The following is a 21,465-nucleotide window of genomic DNA, read 5'->3' on the forward strand; positions in this document are numbered from 1 at the left end:
TGAACATCATCTAGTCCTATCCAATCAAACACTGAGCTCCTTTTGGGTTTTAGTGTGCTCCATTTTAAAGCTTAGAAACATACCCAATAAGTACTGAGAAACAATTAGGTGCAGTCCCTGTGAGACTTACTATGCTCATAATGCTGGAGTTTTGAAGCCCTGCCATAAAGCTCCCTAAGTGCAATGTATGGGGTGAGAGCACAATACTGCTCTGTGTATGAAATGAACTGTCCATGGTAAGATTTACTTTCAATGGTGAGAAGGACTGACTGACAGTTTTAGGTGCTAGAAAATCCAAGATAGCTGTTAACAGGCAAGGGAGAGCTGCTTTGCATGAGCTGCTACAGCACCAAACCTCATTTAGCTCTCAACCTCAAGTGGTGACTTTTGCCTCCCAAACCCACTTTTCAACCCTTTGTAGGTATTTTATTCCGGCTAATGCCAGACAATTCTATTCAGCTAAGAAATGCCTCCCCAACAATAGGTTAGGGGCTATGGTTGCAATGGGAGAATTGTACTAAGTTTGATTAGTGCCAACCATCTATAGGTTCAATTCGGGCTAATATACCTGGGCTGCAACCTACAGGCTTGATGGATACAATACACGAGTCTTCTGGACCCTACAAAAGACCATACCAAGAAATAATTACAAGAAAATTATGACAAACTATGTACAGTGCTTGGGATAAACTTTCAATACTGTGGTCACTTTAGAAAGAACATACATAATCAATGACCACACAAATGCAATTCCATGTGAGGTACTACCTAGAATAATCCCACAATTCAGACTCGCACACATCTGGAGAACGCAGGAGACATTTTCTTTTAAGTAATATGTGGTAAATTATATAAAGGAAAAATATTCTGTATTCTCAAATTTTATATGCTTTTTATGTACTGTACAATAAAGGTATAGAGTTGCAGTGAAAGTGTGGGATTTGAAAGTGAAAAAGTTTGCAGGTGTGGATATTGCCAGCAACAAATGAAAGAGCATGAGTGTAGCGTCAGCTGACCGATAGCAGCGCTTGCACTACGTAAACAAAGCAGCAGAAATTTGGGATGACACAATAACTCATCAGGGGTCAAACATGGGATTATATTTTTCAAAGAGAACATATCTCCAATTATAGAATGGGAATCAATGTATTACTACAGAATATATATATTTTTAATAGATGTTAGCTTAGCGTTCCATACTGTTAACTTTGTCTCAAATCTCATCAAGTTTCTCGTAACAAATATAAAATTATTACTTAAATGCATTTATTTTACTTATAATGGTTATAATTGGCTAATTATCATTATGTACACTAAAAATTATCATTAAAACATGTTTTCTGGCATTTTTAGACTCTTTTTTTTCATAGGAATGTATCTCAAATTTTATGATGGGAGTCTATGGGGAATTGTGCTCCTATTTACAAAAAAAAATTATGAAAGGTTTTTCAGGAAAGGAACTCTTCCAAAATTTGAGGAATGCCTGTATTAACATCCTGTCTTGACAATTACAGTACAGTGAGTTCTGCTATAACGCGTGTTTTGATAACGCGAATTTGCTCTAACGCGATTTATGAATTAGGAACGATATTTGTATAACGCGAACGCTTGTTTGCTATAACGCGATTTTTGCTTACTATTTCTCCAATTTTGTGGTATTAACTGTGAATATAGTAAAGAAGAATATCAACAAGAAGCGTTCTGGTGATAGAATTCCCGGTGATGATCGTAAAAGAAAGGATATAACACTTGAAGAGAAGCTCGATTTTATCAACCTCAAAATCACCCTTCTCCCCCATCAAGTAAAGTGTTACATTTACTGTATGATTTCATTATTAGATATGAAGGTAACATTTATTTAGACTGTGCTATCCTTTGTGTTAGGCTAACTACTAAATTTTTTCGATTTCGAGTAATCTGCACCTAACCCTATTTTCTCCATAAGCCCTGTTATTTCTATTACGCGTTTTTCTATAACACGATATTTTACAAGAACACAATTATCGCGTTATAGCAGAACTACCTGTACAGCAATTTCTAGGAGCATAACCACATGAATGTTGAGATCTTATTGCTAGCGGCAATAAGAGAAAAGGCCGGTCTTCAGACAGTGAAAATGCAACGACCAAGTAGTGCAGGATGACATTAGACAGGGAAACCATTTTTAACCCTCAAGCAGAGCTGAGCTTCTTAACCACTTAAAGAAGCATGGTGAAAGCATTCATCCAATTAAATGTCAATTTAATTATGGTATACAGTACAGTGATGCTTTCAAGATTCAACCAAAAATTACAAATAAAATTCATTGCTTGGTTGTGGCAGATAATGGAAGAAGCCATACAGTATAGTGCACGTTATTTGAAGCTACATCCTTTGATTAGGTTTTGAGATTAGAATATTGTCAGTTTAAGTCACAAATGCAAATAAAACAATTATTGATCTGGTCAAAATGAAGCTATAGGGGTGTATAGTAATATAAACTGTAAAGTAAGAAGAGTGAAATGTGACAGTGGGTCCCAAAGGCCTGGCTGTCCATTAAGGACTGTGGATACAGCACACGGTACAGTAAAGCCTCCGATAACAACGGTTCAACCAATAACTTTTCATATTTAAAACCCTAGTTAATTTAGGACCCAATTCAATTTACGCCCTTATTTCATTCATATTTACGACCAAAATATAATAAAAATATAATAAAATTACATTTTCATATAAATAATAACTAAATCCCGATATGTGTTATAAAATAAAAGAATTAGTGTAAATAAATTAAGAGCGCCTTGCGCAAAAAAGTTGCCTTGCCAATGAGTGGCAAACAACAGTCGGAGCTTGGCGGGCCTTTTGTTTTCACACATCTGGAACAGGAACAGGAGAAAAATTTTATCAGGTTTCCTACAGCATTTTTGCATCCCTATTCAGCATGAGCAAGAGAGCAAGTGATGGCAGTGTTGTTTCAAAAGCTAATAGAAAGTGTATAAGCTTAGCCGAGAAACTAGATGTGTTAAAATGATATGAAAAAGGTGAGAGGTCTGTGGATATTATATGGAGCAAGCAATGAACATATTTTCTGAAGTGGATCCATTAACAGATGTATAATGAGAAAAGAAAGCAGCTGTGCAAGGTTCTTTCGACAGCTTTATTATTCGAATGCCTAAACCATCAACTTCAGCTGCACCATCAAATTCAGCATCATAAGCAGCTTCAACATCAACTTCAGGTTCAGTAACAGTTTCAGCAACAGCTTATGGAAAGCTACAGCTTCAGCCAGAGTTGAACCTGATGACTTCGTCATCTGAGTAAAAACTCGCAGAATAATATTCATTGGCTGTCCTTATGTTTTACACTTTACCACCATTGGTGAGTAGAATTTTTGTTTTACATTCATAAATATTATTTAAAACATATACGAACAGTAAATAAGTGTTGCTTTCATATTCATATGTAGAGAAATGACGATATGTTTTCACATGTACGCACTAGCTGTTCATACGTTGGCATGCCCAATCGCTTTATTTCTTTACCATTAGTGGTTAGCTACTTCCAGTGTTCCATTTATTAACATTAAATAACATTACTTAAAACATACATACAGGTATTCAATAATTTTTTTAAATTAAATTCACTACAGCTACAACCGGGGTCTTATTTTCTTCAGTTTCTTATGTAGAACCATCATCACTCACGAAAAGAATGCCGTCTTGTCTCCTCGTGTGTGTTTTAATATTCTAGGTATTATTAATGAATTGCATTGTTCATTTCACATATATAAACAATAATTCAATTAAATACATATTCAGTAATAAGCAATAATGAATCTTTTGTACATATTCTTAAGATAAATGACGATGTTTCCTTGAGTGTGCATGTACTGTATACATTGGAGTTCCACTATCAGTCTCACCTTTTTTCTTTAATATCAGTGGTTACTTCTACTATACATTAAATAACATTAATTAAAACATACCTGTACATATTTTTTGCATTAATTTAACTAAACTAACAACCAGGGTCTTATTTTCTTCAGTTTCAGGTGGATAACTGACATTATGGGTGTAAACACTGACAACAATGCCGTCTCTTATCCTCTTGTGTGTTCTAATATTCTACGTATTATTAATGATTTGTATTGTTCATTTCGCATATATAAAGATTAATTCAATCAAATACATATTCAGTAATAAACAATAATGAATCTTTTGTACATTTCTTAAAAAGAAAAATGTCACGGTATTCTTAAATGCGCACGTATATGTTGGCGTTCCCAATCCATCTCTTTTTTTTTCTAGCTACTTCTATTGTTCCATTTATTAACATTAAATAACGTTACTTAAAACATATACAGTATATTAGTTTTTTTACATTAATTTTACTACAGCTACAACCAGGGTCTTATTTTCTTCATTTTCTCATGTAGAACTATCGTCCCGGACTCCCGGCTGTAAACACAAACGAAAACAATGGCGTCCCATCTACTCTTGTGTGACCATATTATTTTTCATTTATATTGTATAAGATGCATTCAGAAACATTATTTAAAAAATATAATTTGCAATTTTCATTAGTTGTATTGTTTTGGGGGAAAAGAGGGTAAAAAGCCACACAAAAGATATGAAAAGGTCACATTTGGGAACGCATCTCATTATTATTGCTTTAATTTAATGGTAAATAATGATTCACGATAAGACGATTCACCTTACACTGCAATATTGGAGGACACATTAACGTCGTTATTCGAGGCTTTACTGTACTGTATATCAAGCCTTTGGTGCACAAGAAGGCAATTGTAGCAGGCACTGCACTTGACCACTTTCACTTCCCCAATTATAAAGTTACTGTAGGTACCCATTTACAGCTGGGAGGACTGGGAGTGCCCAAGGATCAGACTAATCAAGCTTAGGACAGGAAGAGAGCACTGTATCCACTCAGCTACCACACCCCCCTCCACATAAAATGTAAAGAAGAAAGAATAATTCAGCTTCCCAACAAAAATATCTTATGAAATAACAGTAAGTACTACAGTACATGCAAGTGATCCTCAAGGTGTAAACAAGGAAAAAATTAAGTAGATACTAAGACAGGCGAAAAAATCAAGTAAAGCTGTATGGTAGTTACAAAGGATTCTGTACTTGACATGGCTTATCACATCATAAAACTATTCTACAGTACAAAAAATAATTTATACTGTACAAAACTATTTTTCTTCCACCAGCTACCTGGTCAGTTCCTTACCCATCATCTTCTAATGTGTAGCCTATCCATAAGCAGGAGTCTGGTGCTGTAAACTCTCCACAATGTACTGAGGGATGCCCATCTGAAGGAGTGTTGATGGTGGTAGGCTGGGTAATTTCGGAGTGTAGTGACAGAGCGCCTCCCAGCATATATCACGGAGTTTCCCTACGTTAAGCCAAACTTTAGTCACTCTTGCTGTTCGTTTGTTATCCTCAAGGTTCTTGACTCCTCCAAACATGTACATGCATCCATCCTGAGGTGAAGCAATTCATTAAATCATGTTCTAAAATACTGATTTTTCAATATACACTATACATAGAATGCTTTTTTTATTTTGTGTAAAGTTTTCTTTTCTGTCAAATCAATAGGCAATGAGGTTTCACTAAAATATAATCTTAGCAAAGAAGAAAATGGTCTACTGCAATAATAACCATATTTCCCATACAAAGTGTTCTTAAATTCTTCACAATATTTGTTTTATTCATACATGGCAACTAATTTATTACACAATCTTAATTCTAGCATGATACAGCACTGTACAGAACTGAAAATTATTTTGTATTTCATACAACTCGCATTTTTTTTTTGTTTTAAGAACTTATGTACAATGAAAGACTAGTCATGTCATGAAATTTGGTGAAAACATATGCCGAAGGGCTAAACTATTGGTGTGCTCTGCCTTTTGTCTTTGATTGTACACTCGGTAAAAAACTACTGTACAGGTGGGGTCCGATGATTTTCCAACTGAACATTCCCATTGTCTCGCGAGGGTTGGTAGGCTTGAATGTGAGACATGTCATACTTAATTTGGCATGCCAAAATTTGCTATTTCATTGACAATATTGAATTACTTTGTTACAATATGACTGGAGAATGTCAGTATATCTAGATAAGTTAAACTGTTGTTATATTAAATGTTCCACACACCATGGACTATAGTAACCATGGAAGTGGATGAGTTGTCATATAGGAATGCATTATATGTTTGGCAGAATTAGTGGATATAGTAAAGGTATAGGATTATTTTTCAACCCAATTTCGAATCTGTATTTGTATTGCTACTTCACTTTGGGCTAATGCCACATTATGTCATTCTTTATTCATATTGGAAAATATACCAGTCCTGTTCCGAAACATCTGAATACCTCCACAGTTCATATAACATACACATTCTTTATGTAAGATATCAGGAAATGTTGGGAGCACTAATTACGTAGATCACAATATTAAGCTGCTGCAACACCGCTCACAATGTGTATTCAACATGGAGAAATGAGACAGAGTTCCAATCAAGTTTCAAATTGTGTTAGTGTGGCAGTATTAACTCTGACTCGTTTCAGAGTGCCGATCACTTGTTTCGAGCACGTGTGGCCGAACCCATACACGCGCAGGGCTACCAATGCGAGGAATGCCTCAGGGGCCTTTTTGATACATTTTGTTTCGCGCAGGAATTGTAACGGTAGTTTTTTTTACCGAGTGTCCATATAACAATTCTTTTGAATTTCTTGCTCAATAATTAAAAGAGCCAATGGTAAAAATCTAAAAATAATTCAAGCTACTACCGGTAATTTATTCACAAGTGTACATCAGGTACCAATATTCTTCATATGTGAAAATTTCACAGATTCATCAACTTGTTTTTGAGATATCACACTGATCTCCTCCCATGAAATCAATACCGGTAGTGACTTTACACTTCAAGACCTTAATTCATTTAACCATTATTCTAAGTTTCTGTACACTTATAAATATAATACCTAGAAATTTCCTTTATGATATCACATTCCTATCTTGAGGAAATTTTTTTTATCCCACCTCTGTCACAGCTGCCGAATGAAAGTAGAGCGGAACAGGTGACTTGCAAGGTAACTTCTGCCACTCAAATGTTATCAAATTCAATCTCCAGAGATCTGCAAAAGCTTCTACACCATCATATCCGCCATGTATGTAAACATCTGAAACACAAACAAAATTATCTAATTGTGAGGAGTCACTTAAGAAGCCAATCGTGTGGTGTTTCTACACAAACAATAAGATAAACTTACCAATGCCTTCCTTCCTGTATATTACATTATCATTATATAAATGTATATTTATGTTGAAAAAGTTTCTGGTCTTGCAGAGTACACACAGTAGTGCAGCAAAATATTCTTCCTGTCATTAATTTAATATGAGATGGGTTATTTGTCACCCATGTCATGCATTTAATGGTTAAGGTGGAGGCAGAAAATGCAAGGTGGACCATGCAAGGGATGAACTGAATCCCTTCACTTGAGTCTTTAAGGCAGTGGTTCCCAAAATGGGTGCCTCAGATATCTCTGCCACTGGATTTTTGAGACTAATAAATAATGAAATCTGTTTTGGTATATTCCATTGGTTTTGACAACAACAGAAAGGATCTTAAAAACAATTAGACAATTTTGACAAGACAATCTGGTAAAGGTTGACCTTAATTAAGCTACTGCCAGGTCCTGACCCTTTTATGGGATGGACATTATGAAACCACATCACCCTAGCAGGCAGTCTTAGCAAAGTCTTGCTTCAGTTAAATTCATTTCGTTTTTAGTCACATCTAAAGAAACTGCAAAGATTTTCCTTAACAAAGTCCTCGAAAAATGCAACTGGATAACTACTGGATATATAAGATTTATTTTTGGTTGAATATTTAATCTAGATATTTTGACAAAAATTTCAACCAAACTTGAAATAATTTTATTCTTAAAACCAAAGACAAAAACAAAAATATCACCCTGTAATATTCAATGACAATACTAGATCTATGAGTACTATCAATTTCAAGGCAAAATAGAAAGAAGTAGAGTAATGGAGATATTATACCTTGAAAATTTAGACAAATTTGAGAAAATGTGTAAAGGGTTGAAAATTTTGAAAGGGTAGAAGGGGGTTACGGGGCTAGAATTGATATACATATGATCTCTGATTGATGACAGGAATATCATAACAATCGACCAAAATTAAAAGCACCTACACCAAAAACCGGACTCACCCCTTAAATGCCACCAGCACCCCCCCCCCCTCCCTCCCATCGTCCTCCACCTCAAGATTCATCTGCTACAATAAAAGTTAAGTGCAGTGTAAATGTGTAATGTTTACTTTAATTTTGTTTTGGGAAGGAATATTTCAGCAAAATGATGGCTGCATAAGTCAGAATTTTAGATAAGTCAGACAGCCCCAAGCTCTATACAGTATAGTCTGACTTAGAAAGGTCTTAAAGTATAAATATTTCACGGTCTTCTATTATTTGCGGATGACACTCTGGATATACCCAAGAATGTCTGTGAGTAGTTTTAAAGTTGCGGCCATTTTCGCAGCTGGGACAGGGAGCCATTCGTTCTCAACAGTAATTTCCTTTACCTGTATTGTAAATATGTGTGTGTGTGTGTGTGTCTACATCATATAACACATGGAAGGGTGCCCCTGAAGCTAGTCACGGTGGGTTACCCCGAGGCCAATGAACTGCTCTTGCTATGGCACTTGAGTCACAAGCTTACAGTGGTGAATGGGGGGAGAGGGAGTCCCGCTATGGTTGTTACCCAACTCTTAACACCAACCATGACAAACAATACAGTATAATAAATAAACATAAACCTGCCACACCAAAGCCACCCACACACCACACAAATGAAAGACACAAGAAACTATATCAGATAAAAAAGAAGGAACTTGACACAGTTCCATTCAGAGTTGGGAATCTGAATGTAGGTACGATGAGTGGAAGAACATGTGAGATTATTAAGACAGCCATAGAAAGGTCGACGTCTTCTTGCGTGCAAGTAATGAGGTGAAAATGTGCCTCAGCAAGGAAAATCACTGGTAATAATAATAGTTACAAGATATTCTGGAAGGGGAGTGAATCAAGAACAGGTGGTGTAAGGAATTTGATTGCCAAAAAGTGGGTGGAGAAAGTGCTAGAGGTGAAAAGGGTAAATACAAGAATATTGGCATTGAAGCTGCTAGTAGGAAAGAATCTGAAGGATGAGATTGGGATAAACTGTTGCATGTAGTGTCAGATCTGGAATGAAAAAGAAATCATAGCACTGGGTGGTGACCAAAACGGTCATGCCGTGGTAGGTAGTAGGCAGCTACCAAACAGGGAGGTACTACAGCCTGGGAAGATATTGGAAGCATAATGTGTTGTTTAATGGAAGACCCTGCTGCCATATGGCAACACAAAAATTGTGACCAAGTCCCAGGTTGCTGATCTGACTTTCGGCCTCATTTGCACACAATTTCAGTGTCTCAATTGTTTCTTTTACTTTGACAACACAACATACATACTGTACTGTATATCATTTCTCACTATTTGATGGTCATGATAGTTTATTTTAATACAGCCGGCGAGATATAGGTACTGTATGACTAATGTTTACTTGTGTTGGCAAAAACCTCTCACGTTGTATGGGATTTTGTGATAAACGTAAACACTCCTGATTGATTTATTGTCTTGTACGAACCACAGTACCCGTATCAGTGATGTTTTAACCTGCCCACCGAAATCTAATAAGTCAGGATTTTGAATGTTGATAATTATTATTTTATTTTTTATAAAAAAATATTAATAATTATTATTATTATTATTATTATTATATTTTCGCCCCCCCAGACCCCGATGTGGGTCAGTGACCTGTGCCCGGGTGAGCTAATCCCCTTACAAACATGGAGGGTCATGAAGGTGTGCATGGAGGGAAGGTGTGGAAGGAAAAAGTTGAATTCATAGATGCAGTGAACATGGTTGTATGCAACACATTACCTATGAGTCAGATAGAAAAACACAGACTGATTACTTTCTCATTAGGAAATCAGAAAGGAAGCTTGTTAGGGATGTAAAGGTTATAAAAGGGGAAGAATGTCCCTTGCAGCATAGATTGCTTGTGCCTGAAATACTTAAAAGGTGCAGAGAAAGGAAGAAAGTGGAAGTTCCTAGAAGAAGAATGAGGACGTTGAAGGAACTGAATAAAAGAGAAGCATTTTATAAAATGCCGAGTTAAGAAGACTGAAAACGTCCAGTGAGAGTGAGAGGTGCAGTGTTGCAGGATGCTGGGCCAAAATAAAGGATGTTCTGTTGAGCATGGCTGACAAGATGTGTGGTTGGATGAAGGATCTAGTGAGACATGCAGTTACATGGTAGTGGAATAATAAAATAAACAGAACGATAAAGGAGAAAAGAAGATTGTAAAAGGCCTGGAAGATGGAAGGCAGGGCCATTTTCTTACGCAGGCAGAGTAGGCGACTGCATAGGGTACCCATGGCTGCTAGGGGCCCCTTGCATATATTTTGTTTTAAATTACCAGTACCCTGATAGTCTCATTGCTAGTCATAGTGGTGATTAAAATATTAATGTTAACTATCTTGATATAAATATTTCTATAAATGAAAAATGCATTACTATACATCTATACTACAAGGTTGAGGAGTTTGCTTTGAAGTTGCTTTATACATTAATGCTACTTTAAATATACCTTATAGTTTGGGCTTAAATGTTCTTGCAGGTCAAGTTTTAAGATTTGCCAGAATATTTTAACTCTAATAATTCTATAAGTAGAACTCAAAAGCTTCTTCAACCTGCTGTATGGTAGGTCAGGGTTACTCAAAGGATAGATTAATTAAACGTATGAGGCATATGCCCAGTAATAATATTGTTATTCTTAATAAATTTGGATACATATCTGCTTTGGAAGTACCTGAAACAAAAAAGGTTGATTTAGTGCATAAAGAAAGTTTTTTGTATTATGGTTTATTCAGAGGATCACTGACCATGTAAAGGAAGGGTCTAATGCCTGAATTATTAAACAGCATCTTCCCTTGAAGAGGGTCGTCGTGTTTCAACCTGAGGTGTAAACTAAATGAGTCCTGAGGGACACCACAGTACAGTACCTAACGGAGTGTTGTGGAGGTAAAATTAACTAATTCCAATGAAATTAATTCATAATATTGGAATTAGTTAATTTTACCGTTAAGTACAGTACTGCAGTGTCCCTCAGGGCTCATTTAGTTTACAACTCGGGTTGAAACACGACGACCCTCTTCAAGGGAAGATGTTGTTTAATAATACGGGCGTGAGGGTCATTGAATAGTGGCCAAAACCTGAATCCTATCCTGGTTCCATCTGATGACCTCATGTTTGTTGATTTGTATTATGGCAATTTTAGTAGTACGTACTATATGATTGTTTTGCCAATGTCTATGTTAGTGTCAGGTTGTAATGTCTCTTGGTTTTGTAAGATTTCCTTTCTATTATTTTGTGCATGTGTTATTAATACAGCTATTTTATTTCAATATGAGGGTGAGGAAAGTCTTTAGCCCCTTTTATTTATCATGATGCTGGAGGCAATATCATGGGACTTCAGGACTGTATGTTGATGACTTAGTACTGACAGTTGATGGTATTGAAGAGGCAGTGGTGAAATTTAAGAAAGAAAAAGGAAGAGAAGCCACGGCCCTAAAGTGAATGTAGCAAAAATAAAAGTATGGATGAGACACCCATAGTGGAAAATGGCCATGTGCTGTTTGCAGGAAAAGTGTTGGCAGGAACTCAATAGTCTGCAACGAATGTGGAAGGTGGGTACACAGGAGGTGCGGTGGAATAGATGGCAGACTGCAGGATGTTGCTGACTTTAACCCCATCACTTTATTTGACTAATGACAGACTGAGAGACTCCATACACAAGGGGTTAATACACTATCTCCACTAACCCCTTCCATATAGGAATGCCACTTTTAATATTTTATTTGGCTAATGCCAGTTGATTTTATTCAGCCCAAAGAGTCCCAATACACAAGCGTATTCTGTATGTGTATGTAACCATGTTCCCATAGCAGGTTGGAGAAACATAACATTGGGGATATGTGCAAGGCTGAATTGAAAATGGTGAGATAGATGTGCAAGTTACTGTACACTGAAAGACTGGAGGCCCTGTTCAGAGCTAACAGGGCAGCTTGGTATTACCACTCTTGGGTTTAGGTAGGCGTTCTCCTGCGAGAGGCTCGGAGTCTGGCCTGTTACTCACCTCTCTGCACTTGACTGCACCACACGAGATAATTGTACGTAATGAGTCACAGCAAGCTTGCAATTTGAGATAAAAAGATGGGATTTATTGCATTAGCATTGTAGATAAATTATCAACAAATAGTTTTATATGAGCAATCACAATAAAATAATTATTTCTATTTGTAAGCGCGAGAACAAAAAATTTTTGTTTATGCTTAGTGAAAATGTTTATACAGTACAGTACATCGCTTTAAACCTTCATTATTTAATGTGATTGCAATATGAACCTTATTCCGTTATAAAATAGTTATAGAAGAAAAGCTGTGAAAAAATTAATATTTCGCTAGGTAATAGAGGGGTAAATTTTGCATTCTGACCAGCACACCCAGGGATAATTTTATATCCTGGGTCTTTTAAACACAAAAGGGAGACTGGTGTGGTGACCTTGGACTGCAGTCTACATAGTTGCCAGATAGTGCTGACATTGTCAAATGTGCATCTTGGGTGTCTAGCGTTCATATACAAACATAAAATTATATTTTATTTTTTTACTACATATGCAAATTTGCATATGAAATCCCTAAAGCTATAATTTTGATCATACACAATTTTGCATATGAAAACCCCAAGAGAATTGAGAGTACAGTACTGGCAAAGTTTTGTGCAAAGGCAGGCTGAGATGGTTTGGGCAGGTGGAGAGAATGAATGACACCAACTGGACAAGAGGTGCATGTACCTAAATGTGGAGGTGAGTAGAGCCAGGGATAGACCAAGCTAGAACCTGACAAGTGTGTGCAAGAAACCACACAGCACAGAGAACTGCCACCAAGTAACCACAGCTAACCCAGAAAAGCATGGAAAATGGTCATAAAACAGTGATGATGACTATGAAAAATATACAATATTCTTAAGAATATTCTTTCTCTTTCCTCTAATACAACAGATTCATTCACTTACTTCCAATCACTGGTCCAGTTACTCACCTGTTTTATACTTAACCAATCCATTTCATCTCACTTTGTACATTCAGATCATGATTTTCTTATCCATCATTTTCATACCACCACTCTATATTTTTATTCTTTGACCTGTGGACATTCTGTGTTTCTGTATGTAAAGACAAATTTTCCTTTAATTATGTAGGTAGAGTAATCACTAATGATGTCCTCTGCCTCTTGTCCTTTCTGAACTATGGACATAGTTCAATGATGCAATACTACAAGCTACTTGCCATCCTTACTCTTCTCCCACTTTTGGATGGTGTCAACCATGTGAATTTCAAGAGTGGGGAAATAGTTTTGGAAAATAATGGAAAACAACTGTATAAAGCAACGGAATATAACACCCTACACACAAACACAAAAGAAAAAACACTAAGTTTATATAAGTACAATAAGTATTACACACGGTGAATCCCTGGCCTCAAGCTGAATCACAGTGCTTCACGATAATTCACTACATAAGCAATTATACCCTAAATTTCTAATCAACAAATTATAACATGATCATCTGCACATACTACTCAACCAAGTGAGATGCTCTAACATGATTACACCTTGCCAAATTAAATAATTTTGCACAATAATATCTATGTAGAGTGTATAAATAATATATGTATGTATGGGAAAAAATAATTAAAATAAAAATACTTACAATTACTAACTTTACTGGCTACATGACATCTTCTAGGAAGAGGATATTTCCCAGTATGAGCATCTGGTCGAGTGTGAGTACTTGTCCACGTTCGTTCAGGTAGCATAAATGTTGGCAGATGAGTCAGATCACACGCAGCATCCGACCTCCCTCCACCAAATACATACAGTGCTCCTGCATACTCCACTATCTCATGACGATACCTGTATACGTAATAACAGTAAAGCAGTACCAGTATAAAATATAAGTAGCCGTGGTGAAAAATTATGACATAGGACACCTCTTAATAATGTGGTAAAGAGAGGACCTACAGTAAGATAACCTATCCTAACCTTAAGGATTTGGACCCATTAAGACTATGCCCCAATTCTATGGCTTAGGTCAGGTAGAGGAGCCCATATGTCCAGTCACCAGATAGTAGACAGTCTCTCAAATGAATTTTTAAAGACAGCAACAATAATGGTAAAAAGCATAAGCAAAGTATAAACCTAGATGTTAAAGGTAAGGCATTAAATTAATAATCTGAGAGGAATTTAATAACAAATTTATTTCAAATAAGAAATGGTAAACTTAACACACAACATTCATATGCATACAGTACATGAAAAAAAACTAAAATGCAATATTTCTGAAAAGAAAAATGCTACCAAGGTTGGAGTAACAATATACAGTAAAAGTCCAAAAATCCGAATGCCAGAAATCCGGACCACCCGAGAATCCGGACTTTTCGAAAACTCAAACTTAACTTTTTTTTCTCTTTTTTTTTTCTTTTTTTTTAAGCTGGCTTTTGTGTGTATGTGTGCATGCGTGAGCGCCACAGCTGCACAGCGACAACAAGCGACCATGCGGTCGCCACTTTAAAACGAGCAATCAAACTGTGACAACGTATGTAATTTTGAGTCCTACTCTTTCCATTTACAGAGTACAGTCAACCCTCACTTTACGCAGTTAATTCAACCCACAGGGTACCGCGGAAAGTGAGAAACATGTAAAGTGAACAACATAACATATGGGATTAATTGAAATAGAGACCGGGCCGACCCCCAAACTCCACTTTTTGACGACACACAACTATGTTGTAGTAAAAATATTATCTTAACTTTATGATGGTATGCACACACAATAAATAATTAAGAGAAATATCAATAATATTAGGTTTTTTAACACTTACATTAGTAGAAAAGATGGCTGGGCACACGGGGATGGGCGGTTGGTTCCGAGGCAGAGGGCAGATTATTGGCCCTCACCTGTATCACTTGTATCAATTGTATCACTATCCACCACAGAGGCTTGCAGGGCCTCTTTGTCAAACCCCTCAAAGTCCATATGTCCATATCCTCACTATAATTATCACTATCACTGACTTGGGCCGGCTGTGGTGGGTGGCGGGTGAAGAACTCGGTAATGTTTTGATGACTGGGCGACCTTGTGCGCACCATGCTCGCGCCGCTTACACAACATGGCGGATGGCGGGAGAGGGCAGGAGAGATGGCGGGAGGTTTGGATCCAAAAATGGCGCGGCTCGCCAGACGCTCTCCGCGTAAAGGGGTACACGCACCGCGGAATGTGAGCATTCCTGTTTCAGCAGGGTACCGCGTAAACGTGGAAACGCGGAATGTGGGACCGCGTAAAGCGAGGGTTGACTGTACTGTACAAGCCCATAATAATGGCTCCTAAAGTAGATAAACTTCGTTGTGTGAAGAGAAAGAAGAACACGTTGAAATTGAGTGACAAACTTGAAATAATTAAGAAACTAGAACGTGGTGTGACCAATACTGTTCTAATGGAAACATACGACATTGGAAAGTCTACAATTTATGATATAAAAAAGGCAAAGAATAAAATTTTAGAATTCACAGCTTTATCTTTAAAACTGCTCGTTTTGATATATGAAGCATGCTATATTTGCTAATGAATAAACTACCAAAATGTACCTGTTCATCTCTTCTTTATTTCTCCTGAAATTTGAATTTTAAAAGTACTGCCTGAGAATCCGGAAAATCCGAAAATCCGGACCGACCCAATCCCCAAGCAGTCCGAATTTTTGGACTTCTACTGTATCCCCCTCTCCCCCCACCCCACTTTTCATCAGAAAAACAATGAAACTTCAACACCAAGGGCAGATTCAGGGGGGGATCCTGGGGGTCCAGATACCTCTTTTCATTAGAAAATTCAAATACTTTTTCTTTAATGCAGTATAGTACTCAGACGTTTTTGTATCGTAAAAAGTAAATACTATTGACAGCATCCGTCATTCCCTCCCACCCACCTACCCACCCACACACTGCATCTCACTGACACACTGTATCTCATACTCGTTCTACCACAATCGTCACTACTATTCATCAAATGACTGTCATTCATGATACAATATTGTTTATTTGTTATTCATTAATTAGTAAAGATACGTATGTTACTGTAATAATCTGTGTTTATTAATACCTGTACCCTTCACATACGTTGGCCCTGCACTGTCCATCTCACTTTTTTTCCTTTACCATCAGTGGTTACTTCTATTGATCCATTTACATAAATAACATTAATTAAAGAATACAAAATTTGTTTTACTAATTTTACTATAGCTACAAACAGGGTCTAATTTTTCTTCAGTTTTATTTGGAGAACCATCGGCATGAGTGTAATCACTAACAAAAACAATGCTCTCCCATCTCCTCTTGTGTGTTTTAAAACTCTACCAATTATTGGTGAATTATATTGTTCATTTTGCATACAAAATCATTAATTCAATCATATAGACATTCAGAAGTAAACAAAAATAAATCTTTTGTACAGTCCCATCAGAAAGTTCTTGATACAGTCAAAGCGGAGGATGCAAAGTCCACTCCCTCCCTTACTGGAAGGCAGGTCCGCTGTCCGGCCATCGCTCCACCCCTCCCCCCCAACACACAAACAAGCACCCAAGCAGTTCAATAATCGAGCTCTGATACTTCCACTTCTCAAAAATGACTGGGAAAGGATGTCACAAAACAATTTACCCAATCAGGTTTTATATTACCGGGGTACTTGACTACTTGACATAATAGGTTACATCATTAGTAGATAATCATGACATAATGGAGCATGCGTCTTGGTAGCTGGGGTTTGCAACAATAATATCAGAATCCTACAAGATCTATTGTCCCTCAGAATGGTAGCCAGAAAACTCAGCATGAATGTGAGGGATAACATGGTTAAGAAGAGAGTTCTTTTTCATCCTCCGTGATACAGTAATGGCCTTATCATAGGGTCTACACATGTAACCTTGGCTTAAGCCCTACATTGGATGAACTGATGGGAGTACTGTATAGCAGACATATGAGAGACACGATTAATATAAAAGTGTGTCATAACAAGAATTATTATAATTTTTTTTTTTTTTTTCAGGGAATAGCCCACCCGGACACAGGTCATCGACCCACAATGGAACCTAGAGGGCAAAAAAAAATAAGAGTAAAAAGAAATTAAAAATAGAAAATAAGATTATATTAATCTACACCACGAAGATGCCGGAAAACCAGCTTTTAGAAGTGAGATAGACTGGATGAGTATGGAAACACAGAAGGAGGCAGAGCATTCCACAGTTTGGCTGTGTGAGGAAAGGAGGAGGTACTATGACGGGTTATTCTAGTGTGACTGACATCCACAGAGAAATGGTGGGAACCGCAGGCAAGATGAGTGTTACGAACCCACGGCTTTGCCAGTGGTACACAGAATGCCAAATCCACTAAACATTGCCCATTAAAGTATCTGTAAAAGAGAGAGTGAAGCAACACTGTGGCAAAGAGAAAGGAAGGAAAGATTTATCAACTAAAGGAGGAGAGTTAATAAGACGAAATGCCTTTGGTTCCACCCTATCTAACAGTTGGACAGAAGAAGAGCCACCCCAGATATGAGAGTAGTACTCCAAGTTAGGATGAATGAATCCATTATATACTAGAAGCAACTGCTCAGAAGTGAAGTTGCTATGGCATCTATTCAACATTCCCAGCATTCAGGAGGCAGCTTTAGCAATGTTGTGGAAATGTGGCTTCCATAACATATTAGAGGAAATGGTGAGGCCTAGCATATTTATTTTAAAATTTAGCAGAACCATTGCATCCTGAAATGTGAGTGGTGGGAGATCATCTAATTTGGAAAGTGTAATTGGTAAATACAGAGTTTTATTACTGTTACCACAAGCAGTAATGAGTAGGTTAACCCTCAAACAAATATTATGTTAGGTGCATGCCTGTATATAGAGTATCGAGTCAGTGGAGAAAGAGACAAGGAGAAGGATGGTGTTGCGTAGTAGAGAGGAGTTGTTTGTGTATAAAACACCTGATGCAGCGAAATGTGTCAACCCAGGTAGCGTCTGCCACGAGGGGCACTGGCACTTTAGATCTTCCCATCATAGGGTGAACACCCAACCTATTCGGTTTGAGACCTTCAACACGTAAGTTCAACCTGTACTTAAGTTTACACAGGTAGACTGTGTCCATTGTATCATTTATCACTGTGACAACATGGAAATATGGCAAATTAAGTATTCATTATAGATGTTATGATTAGACTAATTACACAGTTAAGACAGCTATGATTGCAATGTTAATATGTAGTGGATTAAATATTTATGTATGATTACCTCCGTATGATTTATTATTTGAAATACTAAGAATGAATTGCATTCAACAGGTTTGACCGAATTATAACATTCGAGTTCAACGCTCTAAAGGTGATTACAATTACTATTGAATTTAACCAAGTTTCTACCTCACCATTCGGAGATGCTGCACAGATCCGCATTGATAGATGTAATGATATCAGCTCTAGAAACAGATCTAGTTTGAGAATTAGGGGGAAGGGGAAAATGTGAAGAAGAGTGAAGAGTAGAATCATCAGCGTAAGAATGGATAGAATTAGTCGTAGTGTGAAGTAAATCATTGATAAAAAGGAGGAGGAGAGTAGGTGAAAGAAGAGAATCCTGTGGGACACCACTATTGGTAGAGAAAGAGCGAGAGAGCGATCCCTAGACAACAACTGCCATGGATCGGTTCTCAAGGAAGCTAGAAATTAGAGAACAAAGTGGGGGAGAGAAGCCATAAGAGGAAAGTTCAGAAAGCAAAGACTTGTGCCATACCCTGTCAAATGCTTTGGAGATGTCGAGGGCCACGACAAAAGTTTCCCCATAATCCCTAAGAGAGGATGACCAAAGATGGGTGTAGTAGGAGAGCAGATCAGCAGTAGATCTCGCCAGACGAAAGCCATACTGGTGATCCGACGAAAGAGAATGGCGTTCAAGGTGAGAGAAAATGAGAGTTCAAGATACCGGAAAGCCTGGCACAGGCTGAGTCATGCACCTGCCCTACTTCCTTCCCAGACACTCACCCTGGTCACTTACACAATAACACTGGACTGGTTTTGCCATTGTCTCAAGCACATTATAACAAATTACTACAATACAGGTCTACTTGTTTAAATATTAAGTAAAATGTCTGCTTTCATTTACTCAGTTTGTAGCATTATATTAATTATAATTAAAATAATTGTACGTAATTGGATATAATTTTCTCATACCTCAAAATTTTGTTAAGTGATCTGGAAAGATTCAGACATAAATCTGGTAAGCTTTGTTTTTTTTTTCACAAGTGGCATCACTGACAACGATCTGCCGTCCACCAAGGGTGAGGCTAACTCTACACCCTCCACCTTGACTGTATCAACAAATTTCGTCCAGGATTATACATATTCTTAATAAAAGAAAGGCCGCTTTATTTCCATGAGTGCACATACAGACATACGTTGGCCTTCCGCTACCGTCTCACACTTTTTTCTTTACCATCAGTGGTTACTTCTACTGTACATTAAATAACATTAACTAAAACATGCATATTTTTTTTAACATTAATTTTACTACAGCTACAACCAGGGTCTTATTTTCTTCAGTTTCAGATGGGAACCATCATCATGGGTGTAAACACTGACAACAACCATGGGGACCCTTCTCCTCTTATGTGACTACATATTATGAGTGATTTATATTGTATAAGGTGCATTAATAAACATTATTTAAAGAATATAGTTTTTATTTTTCATTAATTTTACTGTCTTGGGGGGAAAAGGGGTAAAAAGCCACACCAAAGATGAGAAAAGGTCACACTAGAGAATGCATCTCATTATTATTGTATTGCTTTATTTTAATGGTTATTAATGATTCACGATACTACAATTCACCTTACACCACAACATTGGAGGTTACATTTACTGTTGTAACTCGAGGCTTTACTGTACTGTATTCTGACTTCCTACCCCCCCCTCCCCCTTGATCTGGTGTTCCATGATTACCATGTAGTTTCAGTGTTTTGTCTCACCCAGTAAGTGTTAATTTCCACGTGGTCTAAGCATGACCAAGGTAACACCTTAACTTTGATATGAACAAAAATTGATTTCAATAAAACATACAATAGTATGTGTTCATTTCTCACCTTTCCTCAGGACTAGCATGAGGGTGTGTAACAAGTGGGGAGAGCTGCTGCCACACTCCTTGGGTTAGGTCTAAGCAGTGAACATCAATGCTGTACTGAAATCCAGTGGTCCCACCAACTACATATAGTTTATCTTCACTAAGACACACTGCCTGAAATGATATGGTTATTTCAATTAGGCATCTAACATTAAAGTATACCAACATGGTACATAAGTAGGTAGATAATGAGGCCACACTTATATTAATACATTTCATACAATCTGTGGGGCAAGAATCCCTATGATTAATTATCCAAAGACACTGACATGGCTGGGAGTAAACTTTCCACACAGCACAGCAGTATAACATGTCAGCAACCTTGCCTGAAACAGGTTTGACTCCTTATCTCAAGGGGTTGAGATACCAGAATACAGCCAACTGAATCAGTAAACCTTTCATATCATATATGTCAGCTGTACACACTTAAAGAATAAAAAATTCATGTTACACGTCATCCAAGTTTTTACAACCGTACTTCAATTGACCTTTGCTTCATCTAATATTCTACAGTCTATTTCATCACACGTCTCATGTATCCTACCTTCCATTTGTTCATACAGGTATCTCCTAACTTCCCTTTTGTGCTTAATAACTAATTGTTCCATAATATTTAAAAAAAAAATCCTACTTACCATAGTGCTGCACCTCTTAATGTTTCCTATCTCCAATATACGGTAATCTCGTTCCTTCTGTATCATTTTTCAAATAGTATCTTCACATATGCAGCATGGCCATTCAAATAATCTTTTGACAGCACCTCCAAAGTCCCTAAATATTCACTGTCTTTACACATTTGAGAATTTCTAATAAAAACAAATACCCGAGGCAGGCAGATTATAAGGGAAAAGGTTATTCACTTGTAGTGGCATCTAGTGCAGGCATCATCGATTTTATCATCACATGTTCAGTACACTTTTACATATTTTGTTTTATTATTTTTGTGGGTTAGGAACTTCATCCCTCTTTTCCCATAAGACCTTCCTATCAGTACCCTTCACAGTGACCTCAGGGCCTTAATCCCCATGAATACTGAATGTCTCCTGTATACTAGTTAACATAACACCTGTAATGA

The 21,465-nt window shown here is 37.2% G+C and overlaps 1 protein-coding gene across 2 annotated transcripts in view; it reads right to left on the minus strand.

Annotated features, from left to right (window-relative positions):
* The window catches only part of LOC121863758 (kelch domain-containing protein 10-like), a 43,071-nt gene that overhangs the window by 13,845 nt on the left and 7,761 nt on the right, over positions 1 to 21,465 (minus strand). Inside the window, exons 5-9 of one of the 2 annotated variants that reach the window (XM_042362528.1) lie at positions 20,353 to 20,504; positions 13,892 to 14,094; positions 7,045 to 7,184; positions 5,230 to 5,482; positions 2,655 to 2,855 (exon numbers count right to left, since the gene is read on the minus strand). In XM_042362528.1, the coding sequence (XP_042218462.1) occupies positions 5,252 to 5,482; positions 7,045 to 7,184; positions 13,892 to 14,094; positions 20,353 to 20,504 (726 nt within the window). In that variant the 3' untranslated portion in view covers positions 2,655 to 2,855; positions 5,230 to 5,251. Of the gene's footprint in view, positions 1 to 2,654; positions 2,856 to 5,229; positions 5,483 to 7,044; positions 7,185 to 13,891; positions 14,095 to 20,352; positions 20,505 to 21,465 lie in introns of those variants that run through there. The other variant, XM_042362527.1, reaches the window with a different exon arrangement.

The sequence above is a fragment of the Homarus americanus genome, unplaced genomic scaffold, assembly GCF_018991925.1.
Source record: "Homarus americanus isolate GMGI-L3 unplaced genomic scaffold, GMGI_Hamer_2.0 scaffold48354, whole genome shotgun sequence".
NCBI lineage: Eukaryota > Metazoa > Arthropoda > Malacostraca > Decapoda > Nephropidae > Homarus > Homarus americanus.